Here is an 18,888-nt window from a genome sequence, read left to right as displayed (position 1 = left end):
AGGCACTATTAGAAAATTAGTAGCAAAACTGTGCAGATACTCACTATACTTTTGTTGTTAACAAATCTAAAGTGCCAAACTTTAATAAGAAATCCCAAAAGCCAGGTCTAAATAATACTTACAAACCAAATCGAGCTCCAGTTGCATTCAACAATCGTGGCTCCAGTTCTGTTTCACAAAACAATTCTCGATCATAAGATGCTTTATCTAATAGGTCTACTTGCCAGATTTGTGGCAAAACAAATTACATAACTCTTGACTGCTATGAGAGGTTCAATTATGCATATCAAGGTCGAATTCCTTCTGCTGAACTTGCAACTATGACAACTGAAACAAATGCGACGCTTGATAATCAAATCTAGTATGCTGATAGCGGGGCTAATGCACACATAACCAATAATGTAGCAAATCTGACTACTCAGCAACCCTTTGAAGGTAGAGACATGATCACAATTGGCAATGGTGCATGTTTATCAATTCAAAGTACTGGACAAAATTATATTTTACTTGATAAATAGTCATTTCAATTGAAAAATATCTTACATTGCACTGATGCATTTGTCAATTTATTATCCATCAATAAATTCTGTTTGGATATAATTTCTTTGTCAAACAGAACCAAACCAACAAAATCTTATTCCAAGATCGAGTTGAGAATGGACTATATCCTCTAACTGGTAACAAGAGCTTATCCAATAAGATGTATTGCTTTGCAACTAAATTAGGAACAAAGATAACTAAAGATAGATGACATAGTCAACTAGGCCACCCCTCCAAACTTGTCTTGAATAATTTATTTTAATCTGGACATCTATCTAGTACTGAATCCTTTAGAAAATTTACATTTTGTGAATCTTGTCCTCTAGAAAAAGCAAAACAGATTCCATATGACAGTTCCACACTACAGACAAATGGTCTATTAATTCTTGTACATTCTGATGTTTGGGTGTCTCTCATAATTTCAGCAGGTGGATGTTGTTTTTATGTTTTTTTCATTGATGATTTCTCGGGTTTCACATGGTTATATCCCATAGCTCATAAATCTGATGTACTTAATGTTTTTAAGAAATATTAAGCTCTTGTTGAAAATTATTTTTCTTGCAAGATCAAACAATTTCAAATAAACAATGGTGTAAATATCTCTCAAATGGATTTAAATAATTCCTAAGCACAAATGGTATTTATCATCACCTAACATGTCCTTATTCTTCTCCTCAAAATGGTATTACCGAAAGAAAACATCGACACATCAGAGAAATGGAATTAACTCTTTTTGCACAATCACATTTACCAAAACATATTGGCCAGACTAGTTCTGAATTGGGTTTGAGTGTTGAGAAGTGTTGATGTATGTTATGAATAGTAGTGAAAAAATAAGTAAAAAGTAATAATAAAATATTAAATAGTACTAAAAAGTAGTTGAAAAATAATAATAAAGTAATGAATAGTAGTGAAATATGTTGAGAAGTATTGAGGTATCCTCAACACCCAATAAAAGTTCTAAACAAGCTATCTCCTTCCTACATACTCCATAAATCTGTTCTTAGATATAGTGACATGCGTATTTTTGGATGTAATTGTTATCCATTGCTTACACCATATGAAAAACATAAGTTTCGTTTCAAGAGTAAAAGATGTGTATTTTTAGATATTTGGGACAACAAAAAGGATATAGATGTTTGGACTTAATTAATGGTAGAGTTTACATTTCTCGCAATATTATCTTTGACGAGAACTTTTTCCAATAGCTGATATGGTGTTAGACTTCTCAACCACAAGTGAACTAAATATTTTGGTAAGGTTTTCAAATTACCAGCTTTTATTCAACTGCCAATTCTTACTGTTATTGCTATGCAGCCAGAGCCATTACCTTCATGTCATGATGACCCCTTACATTTTCTAAGCCATGAGCCTACCATTAATATCACAAACAATCCTCCTTCATCATCTCAAAATCCTGCTCCCACTCAAAACCCTACTATAAATTCCAACACACCACTTCTATTTCAATATCCACAAAATGAGCCTATCAACTTGCCTCCACAACAACCAGTTCAACAAATTGTGACATGTTTAAAAACTAGAAAACTTAAGCCCAAACAGTTTCCAGGTTTCAAAACCTTTTACTCCATTAAACATCTACTTTGTGTGTTGTCCACTTATTTATCATGAAAATGAACCAAGTTGCTATACACAAGCTATGATTGTCTTTGAATGGAGGGATGTTATAGGTCGTGAGTTTGATGCATTAATGGCCATTCGTACATGGTCACTATGTCCACGACCAGTTTATAAACCTATGGTTCGAAATAAATGGGTATACAAAATTAAAAGAAAGCAAGATGTCAGCATAGAGAGGTACAACACATGTTTGGTTGTCGAAAGATTCGTGATGGAGTAGATCATCATGAGACATTTTCACCAGTAATTAAACCCTTTACTGTTCGTTTAATTCTAGCACTATTGTTAATTTCCACTGGCCTATTCATCAACTAGACGTCTCTAATGCATTCTTGCATAGCATATTGGATGAGGAGGTATTCATGGAGCAACCAAAGGGATTTATTGATAAATCTCAACCTGATTTTGTTTGCAGATTATATAAATCTCTATATGGGCTAAAACAAGCTTTAGGGGCTTGTTTCGAAGACTCTCTAGCAATTGATTGAATATGGCTTTCTTGAATTATCAGTTGATACATCTCTATTTATTTATGCCCAGGATGGCTTACAAATATTTGTTCTTATCTACGCATATGACATTATCGTGACAGGGTCAAATAAGCAGGCTATACATCACTTTATTGCTCAACTTGGCACACAATTTCAACTCAAAAGACCTTAAGAATTTGATTTACTTCTTAGGTGCTCAAGCATGTTGTGATTCAAATGGCCTTCACTCGCGACATAATAAATATATCATGATCTCTTGAATAAAACAGATGTAGCTGGAGCAAAACCATTATCATCTCCAACAATTTCTAGAAAGAAGTTGATAGCTCAAGATAGATTACTACTTAAAGATCCAAGTAAATACCGAATGGTTGTTGGAGCACTTCAATATTGCACCATTTCAAGACTTGATATTTCCTATATTGTTAATCAATTATACCAATTTATGCATTACCCACGACTAGGATATGGACAGCTCTCAAATGTGTTCTAAGATATCTCAAAGGGATAGTTGATTATGGTCTTTATTACACACTATCAGTCATAAAGTTAAATGCATATTGTGATTTCGATTGGGCAGGCAATCCGGATGATAGATGTAGCAACAATGGATAAGGAATTTTTCTGGGCAACGACTTGATTTCTTGGAGTGCTAAAAAGTAAAATGTAGTCACTCATTTAGGTACAAAGGCAGAATACAGGTCACTTGCATTAGTTACTGCTGAACTCTATAGGATGAGAATGTTATTTAGAGAATTAAAAATTATTCTAGCTAAATGTCCGGTAATTTGGTGTGAAAATATAGGAGCAGTTGCATTAGCTTCTAATCTAGTATTCCATATTAGAACAAAACATATTGAAGTGGACTGTCACTTTGATAGAGAAACGGTGGTAAATAGAGATGTTCAAGTTTGTCATATTTCAAAAGAAGATCAAATTGCAGACATATTTACTAAGGGACAAATAGCCTTGAGGTTTAAATTCCTAAGATCAAAATTGATGATCTGCTTGCTTCCCATCAGTTTGCAGGGGTGTTAGATTGATTGAGTACGCAAATAAATTATAAGAGATCTTGAGTTTGCAGCATTGTGAAAATATAATTATAAACAACTGAATTTTGAATTAGTTTGTTAAGATAGTATCTTACATATCCTTGTAAATTTAAATTCATTTTGTAATTACAGCTTGATACAGCTTTATAAACATACAAACCTTTTCAGTGAGTTATTAAAACGTACTCCACCATAATTTCTATTTTATCTTATAATTTTAACTCAAATCATTTTATTATTATTTACAAACTATTTTCACTACTAATCACCAATATATATATATATTATTTTATCTCATTTCATCTCCTCAACATTACGGTAATCTATTATCTTGTTTCTTTTGGTTCTATAAAGGTGCATTGGTTGAGTTTACGGATCAAAAACACGTACGGCCAAAATATTTTACTGTTTGTACCGTGAAAACTGCTACGTGCCAAACGAATCGTAGCCATGCAAACATGCAAAGAAGCAGTAGATCTTTATTAGAACATGAGGGGGGCAAAAACGTAACGAGGAATAAGTTTTACTTCGTTGTCAAATTACTTGGTAAAAGGAAGACCACAACCTAGGGGCAAACACGTAACAAATAAGTGGACCCGATGGCCGTTTTTTACATATAAGACATGATTTTATATATTTTTGAACAAATTAATAAAAATGATTTTCATTATGAAAAAAAGATAGGTATGTTTTTATAAATTATTTTAATTTATCTCATTATTATAATTTTTTTAAATTTTTATATAAAGCAAAATAAATATTTTAATTTTTTAAATTTTAAAATAAAAATTATATTAAATAAAAATTTTTTAATAATATTTTCTTTTAATCATTAACATTAATCATATTTTATCTCTACTTACCTCATCTTATACAAGCAGACGAAGCCTAAAAATAGTTACACGTGACCGTTTTGCATTCTGGTATATCGCAGGGCCGTGAGTGGCCGATAAAACGTAAACCGGTCCCCCCTGCGAAGAGTGATAGCCGACCGAACTTCTTTTCAATTTCTTAGATCTGACTCTCGCCCCTTCCCCTTATTGAGCACGCTACAATAAAAACAAGCACCAAAGAGCTGCTCCAACCAAGCTCCTCTCTCTAGCGCGTACTGAGAGGGAGGTAAATCTCAGCAATAAAAGGACGCGCAAGAACTTTCTGGAGGGTGAAAGAGAGAGAGATAGATCCGGGGGAACAGTTTTCTTGTCGATCCGTCTGTCAAATCGAAGATGAATATATTCAGATTGGCGGGTGACATGACCCATTTAGCCAGCGTCCTCGTCTTGCTCCTCAAGATCCACACTATCAAATCCTGTGCTGGTATATATGCTGAATCCTATGTATTCATTTCTTACATTATACGTACATATATAGTTATATACATGTATCGCTGGTACAACATAATTTTTGCGGTTTGGGGTTTCTGGATTTATGTTACTAATGTGTTTTTGTGGGCTAATTATTCTGGTTGTTATGTGAATATCGTCGGGTCTTGTTGCAAAATTAACAAATTACAGAATGTGTTAACTGATTAAGCTTAGAGGAGGTTATTTAATTTAAGCCCATAACCATAGGTACAACGAAGTCTACCCGCATGAAATTAGGACATTAGAGTTAAATCGGCCTAAGGGGAAGATTCGGCCAATGTAGGCAATGGGCATACGGTTTCTTTTTGGTCGACGTTGATTTTGGATGTCTAGAAGCGCGTAGGTAAAAGTTGAGTAATGTTGCGAACAATCTGTGTGAGATCTGCTAACGGCTGCTTATGAGAAGAACCCAATCTTGGAGATGGCATTGGAATTGTTGAGTGGCTTGCCTTCCTTCACGTGAAAAAGTAATCGTGTCATGTTATATATTGTTCTTTCACGCTGTGCTAATGTGATGTTATCCATCAACTATTAAATCTGTTATGATTTTTAGATGAAATATCCAAGAGTTTATGGATAAGGCTACATCATCGCAATAAGATAGGAAATGGATGATAATGTAGCATATAGCATTTTCTGAAAGCAATTTGCTTTCTTTGAATGCGATAAATGCATGTATTGTTTTTCAACCAAATTGCCAAAACTATGATTCCTAGCTACGTGAAATTTCTTTTGTCTAGCCAATTTAATGCTTCGCACATTTTATCTCTTGTATATAAAAATTCATACACTAGCTCTTAAATAAAACCATTGTTTTTGGTTTCAGTTCAGTTTTGTATAGTCTCTACCATGAGAGTGTGAAACTGTGTGGGAGTTTTGGGTTTGAGTGATTTGTTGCCACTCTTTTGTACTATATCTTTGTGATTACTAAATTTCTTTGCTATCATCTCCGCCAGTTCATGTAGGTGTTTTTCAAGCTGACCCATGTAAATCTTGGTGTCTCGTGTGATTTTTGAAATTTATTCTGACCTTTTCTACTTCTTCGTAATCTTGAAATCACCATTTGTCACATAAAAAGTCTTAATCACTTTTGTCTGGACCAAGTTATTTACAAATTGATTTGTAGACTAAAACCACATGATCATGAAGAGCTTCCATTTCCATCACAAATTGTAGATGTTATCACATTAGAACAGGTTTATCTTATAGAAAGATCAAAAGGTGAACGAGTAACCAATGGGCACAGAGAAGCTATTCACCTAAGAAAAACAATGCTTTTATGTTTATGTCCAGCAACCCATGGTTTGATCAAATTCAATAGAATAAAGAGGAAACAGAACTTGCTAGCTTGTAAGATGATGTTCCCTCAAAGCAGGATGATGCTTCTTAAGATTGTGTTTCTGCGTTCAGATTTATCATAAAGACAAGTGATGGCAGGTCAGCTGGTCGGGCAGGAGAAAACCCACACTTACTATTACCAAAATTAGCTTTAAGCATTTATTCTGACCCACCTTTTCAAAGAAATTGTTTAACTTTTTTCTTCCCCTCTCAAGATTTTTGAAGAAATTGTTCACTCTCTCTCTCTCTCTCTCTCTCTCTCTAATCCATGTGAACTTGAAATATTCTGTGGAAGGGTCTGACGGTCTGTAGTCATGAGAAAAAGTTGCATCTATATGCTCTTTGAAAAGCACTAAAAACCTTTATGTTAGAATTCGGGATATCATTTCATGGCTTGAATAATCTTGGTTAAGTACAATTCTAGGATCTGTTTTGCACAAGAGTCTTAAGTTATAAAATCCAAAGTTTTAGCTACCATTAGAATGGTCCTAGTTTTTTGCTTAAATGGTCCAGGTTAAAAGACAGGTTTTTAGATCTGTCCTTTCTCATGATCTTCCCAAGACATTCTTGAAATGAGATCATAAAACCATTATTATTTGAACTTCAAATGTGCTTCCCAAAAATCATTCTAGTTGTCATCCTGAATGCATTGTTCAAACATTAGAGGAACCATTTAAACACCTTTTAAATGCTTGTAACATTTGATTTTTGTAAAGTATTACTCACACAGTTTATGGCCTTATAACATGTTAACCTTGTTGATAAGTCATGACACTTTAACCTTAGGTTTTGTTTGATCCTTCGGGGGTTAAATTCCTAGGTCATTAAATTTCCATCATTCTCAATTTTTAAGTGTCAACCTGTTTAAGTCAGTTACCATTGTAAATTTTTTGAGATCAATTCATTACTTTGGTTGATGATTCCATTATACATTGGTTATGACCAAACTCTTACCATTGTTTGTTTTGGGGATATGCTAACACAACTTTAGACCTAACAGATTGATACTTGCTAAAAAAAAGATTGTTAGTTGTTCACTTGTTCTTCTATGGATGTGCTTAGTGAGATTCATATTATATTGCTTCCATTTCTTCTTCCTAGACAGGTGTTACCTCTTGTATACCATCTTGTGTACTTGGGCAATGCCTATTCTTATTAATACAATTGTTTGCTTATAAAAAACAAAGATTCATATTATATTGCTCTTTTCTTGATTCTTATAGATGGTCCTCTCAAATTGGTCATGTTATTTTCTGAAAATGCTTTTTAGTACTTGCTCTCACCCGTAAAATTTTGAAAAACACTCCCAAAATTATCACTAGGGAGATGAACTATTTTTGGAATAATAGTTTCTTTGTAACAAAAATATATTATTGGAAATACGCTCTGCTTGTATATATTAGACATTGTTGAAGGTTTATAGCCCAACCTCGGCCAATCACTAATCATACCTGCCTTTGGTGGCCATTCTGTCAACCATCAATTGACACCTTCAATTTGTTGGAGATCACAGGTGGTCAGAAGTCAATTGGGAATGGAAAAAGTTGTAACGCTTCAATGGAAGGCCTAAACCACATGGCCTATACTCCAAAAGGACTAGTTAATGATATAATTGGAGTGCCATTGAAATCTTATAAAGAGTAAAAACTTCTTTTTCCCAAATAAGGTGGGATCTTATACACTACCTACACTTATCCTTATCATATGGGGCATCACAATCTTCCCTTCTTAAATTCCCGACGTCCTCAGCGGGCTCTTCTGTTATAGGTGGCACGGCTCAAGTCCTACATTTCTAATTGGGATAGGCTCTAATACCATTTGTAATGTCCCAATGGAAGGCCCAAATCACATGGCTTATACTCTAAAAAGACTAGTCAATGATACAATTAGAGCATTATTGAAACTTTATAAAGAGCAAAAACTTCCTATTTCCAAACAATGTGGGATCTGTACATTACCTACCCTTATTCTTATCATATGAGGTATCACAAAAGTGCCCCCTTAGTCCTAAATTTTTAATACCCACAAAGTAAGAAGCTCGACTGTAAAGGTCTTACAAAGATTCTTATAATTTTTAGTATGATGTTCTAGTGTGAATTCTGCTTCGTTTGTGTACGTAAGGGCACAAATGTATGTGCAAGGAGATCTCCATATTACATCCACACTTTTTTTTATTTGTAATGTCATGTAATTTGTGTTAGAGGCTACTTATCAAAAAAATTTGTGTTAGAGGCTTTATCTTTTATTTCTTTATTTATTCTTTCTTTCTTTTTTCTTCTTCTTCTTCTTTTTATTTTTTCTGCATGACATTCTTTGGCCATATTATCTATGTTTCTTGTCTAGTATCTTACATTTCAAAAATAAGTTTTGTACTTTGGAACATGCTAAATTTTTTTTGTCTTTAATATGCTTCATGATGTATAGGTATTTCCCTGAAGACACAAGAGCTCTATGCTATTGTTTTTGTTACCCGGTACTTGGATATTTTTACTAGCTTTGTGTCCGTTTATAATACCTTCATGAAGTTAATATTCTTGGGGAGCTCGTTTTCAATTGTTTGGTATATGAGGCGCCACAAGATTGTTCGTAGATCCTATGACAAAGACCATGATACCTTCCGCCATTATTTTCTTGCACTGCCTTGTTTAATCTTGGCCCTACTTATCCATGAGAAGTTCACCTTAACGGAGGTCTGTTTGCAACTTTCCATCTTCTTTTAGTTAATTTTTCGAACATCCTGCATATGATAGTTATAATGTTAAGCTGGATAGGTGTTCCTCTTATATGATACCTGTTTACTTGGGCCATGCCTTTCAACTTTTACTGAAATACCTTCTTACTTATAAAAAATACTTTCAAGCTGATTGACCATCACTACATCCTTTATAGAGCTTTGTGCCTAAAGATGCTTGTCTTCCTGGTTCTTGTATTTTCTTTCTCATTTGGTTAAAAATAAAATGGACAGGTCATGTGGACATTTTCCTTATATTTAGAAGCTGTGGCCATACTTCCTCAGCTCATATTGCTACAGAGGACCAGGAATATTGACAACCTGACCGGGCAATACGTATTTCTTCTCGGGTATGCTAATTCTTTTTCCAAATTTATAAAATGGTGTAGATTTTGTTGAGTTCTGGCTAGTCATATTCCTTTTTTTTTTTTTTTTATAAGTAAAAATTTTATTGATCCACGTAAATAGGCAAAGCCCGAATACACAGGAAGTATACATAGAAGAGCCTAGTTACCACACTACATGCTATTGATAGTAGCGTACAAGACATTAAGACTTGTTCCATTCCATGCAATAGAAGAAGCCCAAAGCAACAAAGTATGAAAGAAAAAATCCCTAAAGCTGTCTGGAGAGCGCTCCCTATCTTTAAAATATCGGCCATTTCTTTCGGTCTATGTGCACCACATTAAACATAAGGGTACCATCTTCCATACAGCAGAGATCTGGCGATTGCCCCGAATCCCTCGCCAACAAGACAAAAGATCTCTCACCCTTTTAGGCATGACCCATGCAATACCGAGTCTCAAGAAGATCGCATCCCACAATACCTGGACTACTTCGCAATGAAGAAGGAGGTGATCCGCTGATTTGCCGTTGTGTTTACACATATAGTACCAATCCATTATGTAGAGTCCACGCTTTCTTAGCTTGTCAATTGTTAAGATTTGCCATGAAAGGCCACCCAGCCAAAGAAAGCAACTTTGGGGGGAACCTTGCTCCTCCAAATGCTCTTCCAAGGGAAGTCAATGAAGGAGTAGGTTGACAAAGTTTTGTGATAAGAACGAACTGAAAATTTCTTGTTCCCTGTGCCGATCCAAAGTAATCTGTCCTCCCTTCCTCCACTTAGCTTCAGCGCATATAACACACGAAAGAAATCAGTGATGTCTCCCATCTCCCAATCCTGTGCAGCTCTAGTGAATCTAACTGACCAAGTAATGGAATCAATATTATTGCACATATTATCAGCCACTAAGGACCCTTGATCCAACGCAATCCTAGTCATATTCCTTGGTAGTAGAATAGTGCCTTTCCCTTCCAAATTGGTGGGTCATGTGTTAGAACAATGGAAAATATCAATGCTGGTTAATCGTTGGGTGACACTTGCACACTCATGTTTAGATTCTTCTTTGCTTGTATGTTAATAATATATAATGGGCTTTCATGCAGTTCAAAAAGTTTTTAGTTAGTGCTAATATGATTTTAAGTGAGGTTCAATGGTTGCATCACTCTCACTCAAGTGCGTAGGATGGTGCCTAGCACCTTAGGTGTATAGAATCCCAGTGCCTTGATGGCATCTTCCATTTTTAATCCACTCTATGACATCCCTACTTTCTGACTGTAAAGTTCCAATTTTCACTAGTGGAATGGAACTAGTTGATTATATAAGTACCAATTCTAACATATTAAAAAAAAGGAAAGTACTACGGCCACAGAGGATCCTAACCGAAAATCCTCACCGAACAGCAACATTTTTTTTTTTTTTTAATACTTTTTTTTTAAACATTTTTTAAAAATATTTAAATATTTTTTAAAAATAAAATAAAATTACAAATTCATTTAAAAACAGTTTCTTAATCATGAAGTAAAAAATATATATATATATTAAAAAAAATAAAATACAATTCTACCGAAATTTCTGTGGGAATAGTATTTCCCTAAAAAAAAAGAGTACATTCTAACTCGATATCTGCAAAATTTGGACAAAAACCGATGGCTATTTAATAATATACTGAAGTACCTTTGGTTCACCCTCTTATATTCCAAAATGTTGTGGATCTCAAGTTATGATGAGTTCTTGAGCTTTCATTTTTGTTATAACAAGTAGTAAGTTCTTGAGCTAACTAGGAATGTTATGCTTATTTCTTCTGGTATTTCATACTCATTTGTATCAATAGCAAGAGAAGTAAAGTGATGTGTGTGAAAGAAATCTCCATATTCAGGTTTTGATTCCAGCGACGCATCGAAGTTTTGATCTTTCTAAATTTCCACCAAAAGATGCAATCAAAGTATTTTCTTTGGGCAATTGGGCTTAATTGCCATTGTGCAGAACATGATTCTCCTGAGCATCTTTCAGAGATGCTATAGTGAAGGTCAAATCTTAATTATGACAGGAGAGGAGATAATTGGTTTCTCAAACATCTTCTGCAGTGGTGTCATTTAATATTATTTCCTCCCTCCCTCCCTCCCTCCCTACCTGTCTGTTTGTCTGTCTCTGTGGTCTCTTCTTCCTCACCTCTAATGTTTTAATGCCAAAACTGAAAAAGTTTAACTCTCATAGTAGGATTGCTTGGAAATAGTTCAATTATATATATGCACATGGTTGTAGGCTAATTTGAGGATTTGGATCCTTCAGTGTTCCTACCCAAGATCTGGGGCGTAGACTGGGAGAAATTAACATGTGAAGTGGATGCAATAACATTTATAGCTACTTGAGTCTTGGGTCGTAGACTGGGAGAAATTAACATGCGAAGTGGATGCAATAACATTTATAGCTACTTGAGTGAATTTCTCGGGCAGCATTAAATGCTCAATAAATATTGTAGGGTTCATTTCATGTCTCTCTCTCTCTCTCTCTCTCTATATATATATATATATATATTCCTTAGAGATTGGGTAGGAACTCAAGAGGATCTAGATTCCTAATTTGACCATGTTGTATCCTGATTCTTGATTTATGTTGTAATGTGACTATTTTGTACTTGCCAAAGAAATTTCTGTCTGTCTAATATACTTTTACGTGCTCAATTCCTGCCTGTCTAATGCAGTGCTTATCGGGCACTCTACATTCTCAACTGGATTTATCGCTACTTCACTGAGCCACACTATGTTCATTGGATAAGTATGATCCTCTCTCCCTGTTATGAATTTCTGTCTTCCTGCAGGTTTGCTGGTGTTTTCCGAGTATCGGTTTTAGTCATGTGTCCATACACGTGCACTGGATACATGTATACTTGCATACTTTTATTTTCTTTTTCTTCTTTTGGTGACAACATTTTCTATTCATATAAGAGAAAGTGTGTGTGTGCAAGCGGGTGTCTATATCTATATATATATATATAGGTCGCAAATTTGTGTTTATGTACATATCTGGTATAATTAATAAAGACATGCATATTGATGCTGCCTATAATGTAGACATGGAACTGTGAACCATTACTTAAACACATCTCCTTGGCATGTAACGCTTATGCAGTGTTTTTTATGAGATTGTGTTGCATAAAGTTTCTATCTGATAGTACACAATTTCTGCAATGGTGCCAACGATTTCTCTTGATTAGAATGACATGAAAATAGTGTATGAGTCAACATATGAAAATCATGCAGAGTAATATGCCTGTAAAGTGATATTTAGATATGTCTTAAATTCCCACCATTATTTATCATGTTAACATGACTTTTCATTGCAATTTTGCTGTTTTTTTGTCAATATATTTTTTTGAGTGGCTTTTTTAGCATTAGACCTAATACTTTGAGATTCTAACTCCTATTTCATGCATAAGGCCAATACTTCACATTTTCGATGAATGAATGATGTTTGAAATCGACCACGTCATATATTGTTGGAAGTCAGCTGATATTTAAAATCCCCCCTGTTTCAAAATATAACGTTTTAGGTCTTGCATTGAATTGTATGTATATTTTGTTTCATTGAACAATTTCTACTTGAGTTCATGTTAGTTTTTCTTGTTTCTATTGTCTGGATATTGCAGCTTGGATCTCCGGGCTTGTTCAAACGTTGCTTTATGCTGATTTCTTCTATTATTATTTTGATAGGTATATGGTCCTGCCTTTTCTTTCTTTCTTCACCTCTTTCTTTCCTTTTTTGGTTAGTAATTGGTATTCATCCCAAGACTTCTTGTCTTTTGTGTATGTCTGAAATTTGGATTGCAGCTGGAAGAACAGCAAGAAGCTTCAATTGCCAGCTTGAATTCTTCCCCCCTCTTTTGCTGGTAACTAAAGATGTCATGTAATGCACAAGATATGCAGAGGTTGCCACCCAATTGCTCAGAGATATGTCACTTTTTTACATTAAACTTTCATGAGGCCCAAAAAGGGACCACCAAAAAGAGAATTTTTTTGGGATTATGTTAAGGTAGCAAGTCATGGAAAACAATGTTGCATCAGCACTAGGGAGGAAACAAGCTGCTCTTGTATCTAATTTTAGTGTCCTGCAAATTTTGTGAAGGATGAAATGGTCAAAACCTGTAAACTCAACACACAAACCCCCCCCCCCCCCCCCCCACACACACTTTTTCTCCTCAAAATAATAGACTGTAATATGATATGTGATTGCTATTTGCTATGGTGACTTAATTTTTTATTTTTTATTTCATTGTGTATATTCCGAGAAACTTCTAGCGTGGTCTCTAGTCGCCATTGCCCGTTTTGGGCTTTGGGTTTTGAGTGCTCTCTGGGTGTTGGATCTGTGTTGCTAGATTGAAGAAGTAAAGGCACGTGTATATGGATAAAGTAAGTAGAAAAAGTCTATGACTAGGGTTAATTTTATTGTTTTTTTGTAAAAATAAATTAACATTTCATTTTTTCACTTATTTAAATATTTTTCTACACATGCCTTCAATTTCTTTACTATGAACTTAAGGAATAAAACTGAAATTAATGATTCAATGAAACCCCTGGTTTTGGCTTGATAAGGAGTAGAAAGTTTCAGAGGCCTCGGGTTAAAATGGCAGCCTTATTATCCTTTGCTTTCCTACACGCAACATAACATGCCTTCAATTTCTTTACAGTGAGTTTAGGGCTCATTTAGGAAGTGAGATGAAATAAAAACTCTTAGAATAATAATGAAATTATTTGTAAATAATAGTAAACTTGTGTGAGTTCAAGCGTTTATTAGGTTTTGAAAAATAAGAGAGAAAAAGTTAAATAAAAATATTATAAAATTAAAATATTGTTATTATATAATTTTTATTTTGAATTTTGAAAAAATAATATTGTTTTTTATGTTTTGTTAGAAAGGTTGAAAAAGTTGTGTCGATTAGATGAAAAAGTTGAATATTAAAACTTGAAAAATATTTGTATTTAAATGACAATTGAGAAGGAAATTATGAGAAATTTTGATATGAGACTTGAGGAATAAAACCAATAAATGAATGAGAAGGTATTTTACTTAGAAAAATTATACTCATCATCCTTACACCATAAATCTATTTTGATTTTTTAATCTTCTTATTTTTTATCCTTAGCAAGTATATAGTGTAAGAATGATGAGTAGAAGAATTTAATTAGTTTAGAATGAATAAAATTAAAAATATATATTTATATGATGTGTGGTATAGAACAATAATAGGAGACAGTAGCAAACCTTCTACTTATAGTCCAGTGTGAAGAGGCACTATCCATCAAATCGGTTATATGACAATACTTGGTTTAAAAATTATATTAATTGTATAAAATGTTTCTTTTTTATAGGCTTGCAAATGAAATTTTTCATGAATGAAACCCTGTTGATTTTGGCTTTATAAAGAGCAGGAAGTTTCAAAAGCCTCGGGTTAAAATGGCAGAGCTTTATAATAGAACTTTAGTCCAATAAAGGATGTAAAACAGGAATAATATTTCCTAATCCATTCCGGAATTTTTAAAATCCAAAGTAATTGAAAATTGTAAAAGAGAGAAGACAACAAAGAAAATATTCCCACTTCCTAATGACAGTTGCAGAAGACAGTTCCAACAGCAATTTCTGACCACAACAAAGCAGGATAGAAGAACAACATGTTTTTCTTTATAAGTAAATAGAAGAACATGTAGCCTCTTACCATCAGAAATCACAGTTCCGCGTTAACACATCAAAGAGGAGAGAACCCTGAACAACTTGGCACGAATAAACAATGTGTCCTCACACACAGAGACGGCGTGTTGTAGCACCCAGGGTCAATAAACATGCATTAAAAGTCTGAGGTATCAATGGTACCCAATACCTCAACTCAACCTCTCCAATTCTTCATTAGATTCATTTCTAATTACATTAATATTTAGTTCCATAGATAAAGCGAAACAAGATCTTTGCACTTTACACAAACTCTCCTTGCCACGGCTTCCACATCTCTGTGCAGAGCAATTTGAAGTTAAGGGTCGTTCCCACCTCCAGTTTGGTGAAGCATCGCATCAATCTCATCACCGTCCTCCATCTCAAGCTAACCCCAAGTCATAGTTTTTTGCATGATGCAAACAAAACAGAAAAAACAGCATGTCAGATGCAAATACAGTTTGGGATGCTCATAATAAACCACAGCCTTAGTTTATCAGCTCAACCATGTAATCTCTTGACAGGGATAGCAAAAACAAGAATAGTGCAGTCAACCCACATAAAAATGATGAGATGAGCATATGAGTTTGAGACATTTCAAATGGTTGGACGCCAATTATTATGATGTATAATAGCAAAATAAGACTACTAAATTTTGAACCCCTTCCAAAATATTTCATGGTAAAAAAAGTATGCATGATATTTTGAATAATAATAATAATCTTACCTCATCTGGAGTCTGTTCTGCTCGAAGTCTGCGCCCATCAAACAAGAATGCAATAGAGTTGAACTCTACAGATTGACGATCACAGTATGCAGTCATGAGTTTCCGCAACTGGGTGCTTCTTTTAATCCTAAAGAACACCTCATTACCATCCTACAATCAGACAAATGCTGAGGAGATTTTTAAGACGAAAACAATGGAAAAAGAGGCAGCACACGTCATTGATGCAAACAGCAATTTTTTCCCTTAAAGTTCACTCAAACAAAAGAATAAATTGATGGGATCTGCTATAAAAGACAGTGCAGGGTACCCATACATGATTTCTGGGAGCAGATGCTAGGACCACAAGTTTGGAATAGTTGGATACATGGGACAGGGCTTCTGTTGTTTGGGTTACTAATTCCCCAGTCAAAATAAACTTGACAATCAATTTCAAAAGTATTCAATGGAGCGCGCGCGCACGCACACACACAAGCATATAACAATATCCCCTACAGAATAGACAATATGATTTGATCAAGAAGTTTCAATTTTTTGGTTCCAAGATCCAACCAACTAATGGGATGAACAATCCATGACAAATTTAAAATTCAAAAGGGTTAAGTTCATGAAACAGGTAGCACGTTTTTCATTTCAGAGTTAGTCCAGAATAGCAAAATAATTTTGCTTACGATTCCAGCATTTTTCGATGTAGACGTTCTTACATGGTTAAATGTAAAGGTTTGGCCAATAATTTATTCCAACTAATTAGTCAGTCATAACAGCCACCTGTAAGGACGTTAGGACATGTACAACATCTTTCAGAAAAGGATTTGTGTTTAAAGTTCTCAAAAAGGGGTCGGGATTGACTATAATCTACTTGATCAGTGTAATCTACTTGATCAGTGTGAGGCTCAATTACACCCATACTTATAAATGCATTTTTTGAGATTGTTTAAATGAAGTATTGTGCCTACACCAAGAAAATTTTTCAATCAATGGTCACTTGCATTTACATAGATACTTCAGTTGAAAAAAAGACAACAAAACAAGACAAGAGTTCTCTAAAATAACCATACAAGGTATGCGTTGTACAACACAAAACTCGAATAAATATAATAAGGATTTATTTTAATGGAGAAAAGGAATTGTCTAGCACATAATTGGGATAAATTTGATGGGAACTAATGCTGTTTCACACAGCACAAAGGAATACTAAAGATCCAACTACATATGCTAGTAATCAAACACGTATATCAGCCTTTGCAGAATAAACAACATTGCAACATATACTGGCAACACACTATATTGACAATTTGTATTAATATAAACCCATATTTTCTTTTGGCAAGTAATATAAAACCATCTTTTCAATATAAAATCACATTATTCTCACGTAGTTAATTAACTAGGGTGTAGATTCAGACATCTTGTGTACGAGTAATGCTGGATACAATTGTGGAGTGAATAAGTGCTGCACAATCCTTTTGAAAAATAGTGGGATCTACTAATAAAAAATTAGTTTTCTTTTCAAGTGAGTCTCTTATTTACTTATTTTTTCCAAAAGGATTGTGTGGCACCCTCTATGATTGCAAATATCATTTTTCATAATATAACTGCACAGCCAATTTCTCTCTTCTGTTTTTTTTAGTCGGTAAAAATATATATCAGAAAGAAGAATTTCTCTCTTCTGTTATCGCCAGTAATTTTATTAGAACCAATCAATGCAGTTAAAGAGCATTTCCTGTCCAAAATCCTCTCTCACATAGTTAATCCACCTAGGTACTCAAGTATAGTACACTTGCAATCTCTCTCTCTCTCTCTCTCTCTCTCTCTCTCTCTCTCTCTCTCTCTCTCTCACACACAAACACACACACACACACACACACACAGAGGCATAATATATATCACAGCACCATCTGAATTTTACAGCTACCGATTGCATGGGATAAACCCAGAAAAATCAAAATCTCAACCACAACTCCTTTCCACAGAAATGATCCCTCAACCAAAATCCAAAACACAAATTGAGCCTCACACACGCTGAAACAACTCCATTAAACATAAACATTTGCAAAGTTTCACACTTCATCACAACCAAAACACATTCAAAACAACATCCATAGTTCCACTCAATCCCCACATAGCGACAAAACAAATCTAACAACTAAAACCCATAAAAATTAAAAGAAAAACAAAAAAGAAAGCACAAAAATTTATATAATGAAGAAAAAATCCTTTAGTTTTAGGAAGATATACCTGGCCCTTGACTTTGAGATTAATGTGCTGGTCCATGGGCTTCTTGTCCTCCTCTTGACCACCACTACCACCACCACCACCTGCTGCAGACATCTTCACCCACAACTCTTTCGTAATCCACCAAACTCTCTCTATCTCTGTGAATCAATCTCTGAGCGTTTTTAAGGTTTTTGCATCCAACGGAAATAGAAATACTAACGGCGAGAGGAGAAAGAAAAAGTGCGAATTGATACCAAAAAGAGCACGTTGGACTAAGCGTCAGATACACGCTTCTATATGAGTCAAACCCACTCGCGGAAGTGGCACTACGGTCATTTAAAAGCGGCCAGATTACTTTTATGGGCTTATTACGGTGACGCGTCCGCTAAAACCGAGCGAGTACCTGTTTGGGATTATTGTTGAGGATGGGAAGGGAAGCTGGATAAACTGAAATTAAGAAGAATTTGGATTCCGGTTTTTGGGGAGAGGAGAGGAGGGGAGAGGAGGGGACGGAATCGGATAAAGACGAGAAGGTGATGTTGAAATGAACGGTTGATATTGAAGGAGAGAATACTCGGACTCTATTGGTTGAAGTAGCATTTTTTGGTTTTAAAAATTAAAAAAAAAAAAAGTTACGCCGCTATTTGTCACGTAAATTTATTTATTTATTTATTATTTTTTTAAAAAGATAAGAATTTCGAATCTAAATTTTTTATTTAAAAAATAAAGATTTTTCATTAAAAAAAT

The 18,888-nt window shown here is 34.5% G+C and overlaps 2 protein-coding genes across 2 annotated transcripts; one reads left to right on the top strand and one right to left on the bottom strand.

Moving 5' to 3' along the window:
• Window positions 1-4,656: 4,656 nt before the first annotated feature.
• LOC122303684 (ER lumen protein-retaining receptor) lies at window positions 4,657-13,764 on the top strand. Its single transcript, XM_043115573.1, has 6 exons — window positions 4,657-5,041; window positions 8,851-9,116; window positions 9,392-9,507; window positions 12,202-12,275; window positions 13,147-13,210; window positions 13,328-13,764. Exons 1-6 carry the CDS (start codon window positions 4,951-4,953, stop codon window positions 13,362-13,364), a joined length of 648 nt encoding a protein of 215 aa, XP_042971507.1. The 5' UTR covers window positions 4,657-4,950; the 3' UTR covers window positions 13,365-13,764.
• Window positions 13,765-15,154: 1,390 nt separating this feature from the next.
• LOC122303683 (small ubiquitin-related modifier 1-like) lies at window positions 15,155-18,398 on the bottom strand. The gene is made up of 3 exons (XM_043115571.1): window positions 18,163-18,398; window positions 15,928-16,077; window positions 15,155-15,588 (listed from the first exon to the last, which is right to left on the bottom strand). The coding sequence occupies exons 1-3, from the start codon at window positions 18,253-18,255 to the stop codon at window positions 15,520-15,522; spliced, it is 312 nt and encodes a 103-aa protein (XP_042971505.1). The 5' UTR covers window positions 18,256-18,398; the 3' UTR covers window positions 15,155-15,519.
• Window positions 18,399-18,888: the final 490 nt, after the last annotated feature.

The sequence above is a fragment of the Carya illinoinensis genome, chromosome 3 (genome assembly GCF_018687715.1).
Source record: "Carya illinoinensis cultivar Pawnee chromosome 3, C.illinoinensisPawnee_v1, whole genome shotgun sequence".
NCBI classification, from domain to species: Eukaryota; Viridiplantae; Streptophyta; class Magnoliopsida; order Fagales; family Juglandaceae; genus Carya; species Carya illinoinensis.
The sequence above is the reverse complement of the archived record's forward strand: the minus strand, read 5'-3'. Positions and strand labels throughout refer to the sequence as shown.

Bases quoted from the DNA above. Each gene is read 5' to 3' on its own strand.
- LOC122303684 (XM_043115573.1), top strand. From the start codon at position 4,951: ATGAATATATTCAGATTGGCGGGTGACATGACCCATTTAGCCAGCGTC. The intron at 9,117-9,391 runs GTCTGTTTGCAA...TAAAATGGACAG, and splicing joins AGAAGTTCACCTTAACGGAG to GTCATGTGGACATTTTCCTT. The intron at 9,508-12,201 runs GTATGCTAATTC...TGTCTAATGCAG, and splicing joins CAATACGTATTTCTTCTCGG to TGCTTATCGGGCACTCTACA.
- LOC122303683 (XM_043115571.1), bottom strand. From the start codon at position 18,255: ATGTCTGCAGCAGGTGGTGGTGGTGGTAGTGGTGGTCAAGAGGAGGAC. The intron at 16,078-18,162 runs GTATATCTTCCT...GTCTGATTGTAG, and splicing joins ATCTCAAAGTCAAGGGCCAG to GATGGTAATGAGGTGTTCTT. The intron at 15,589-15,927 runs GTAAGATTATTA...ACTTGGGGTTAG, and splicing joins CAGAACAGACTCCAGATGAG to CTTGAGATGGAGGACGGTGA.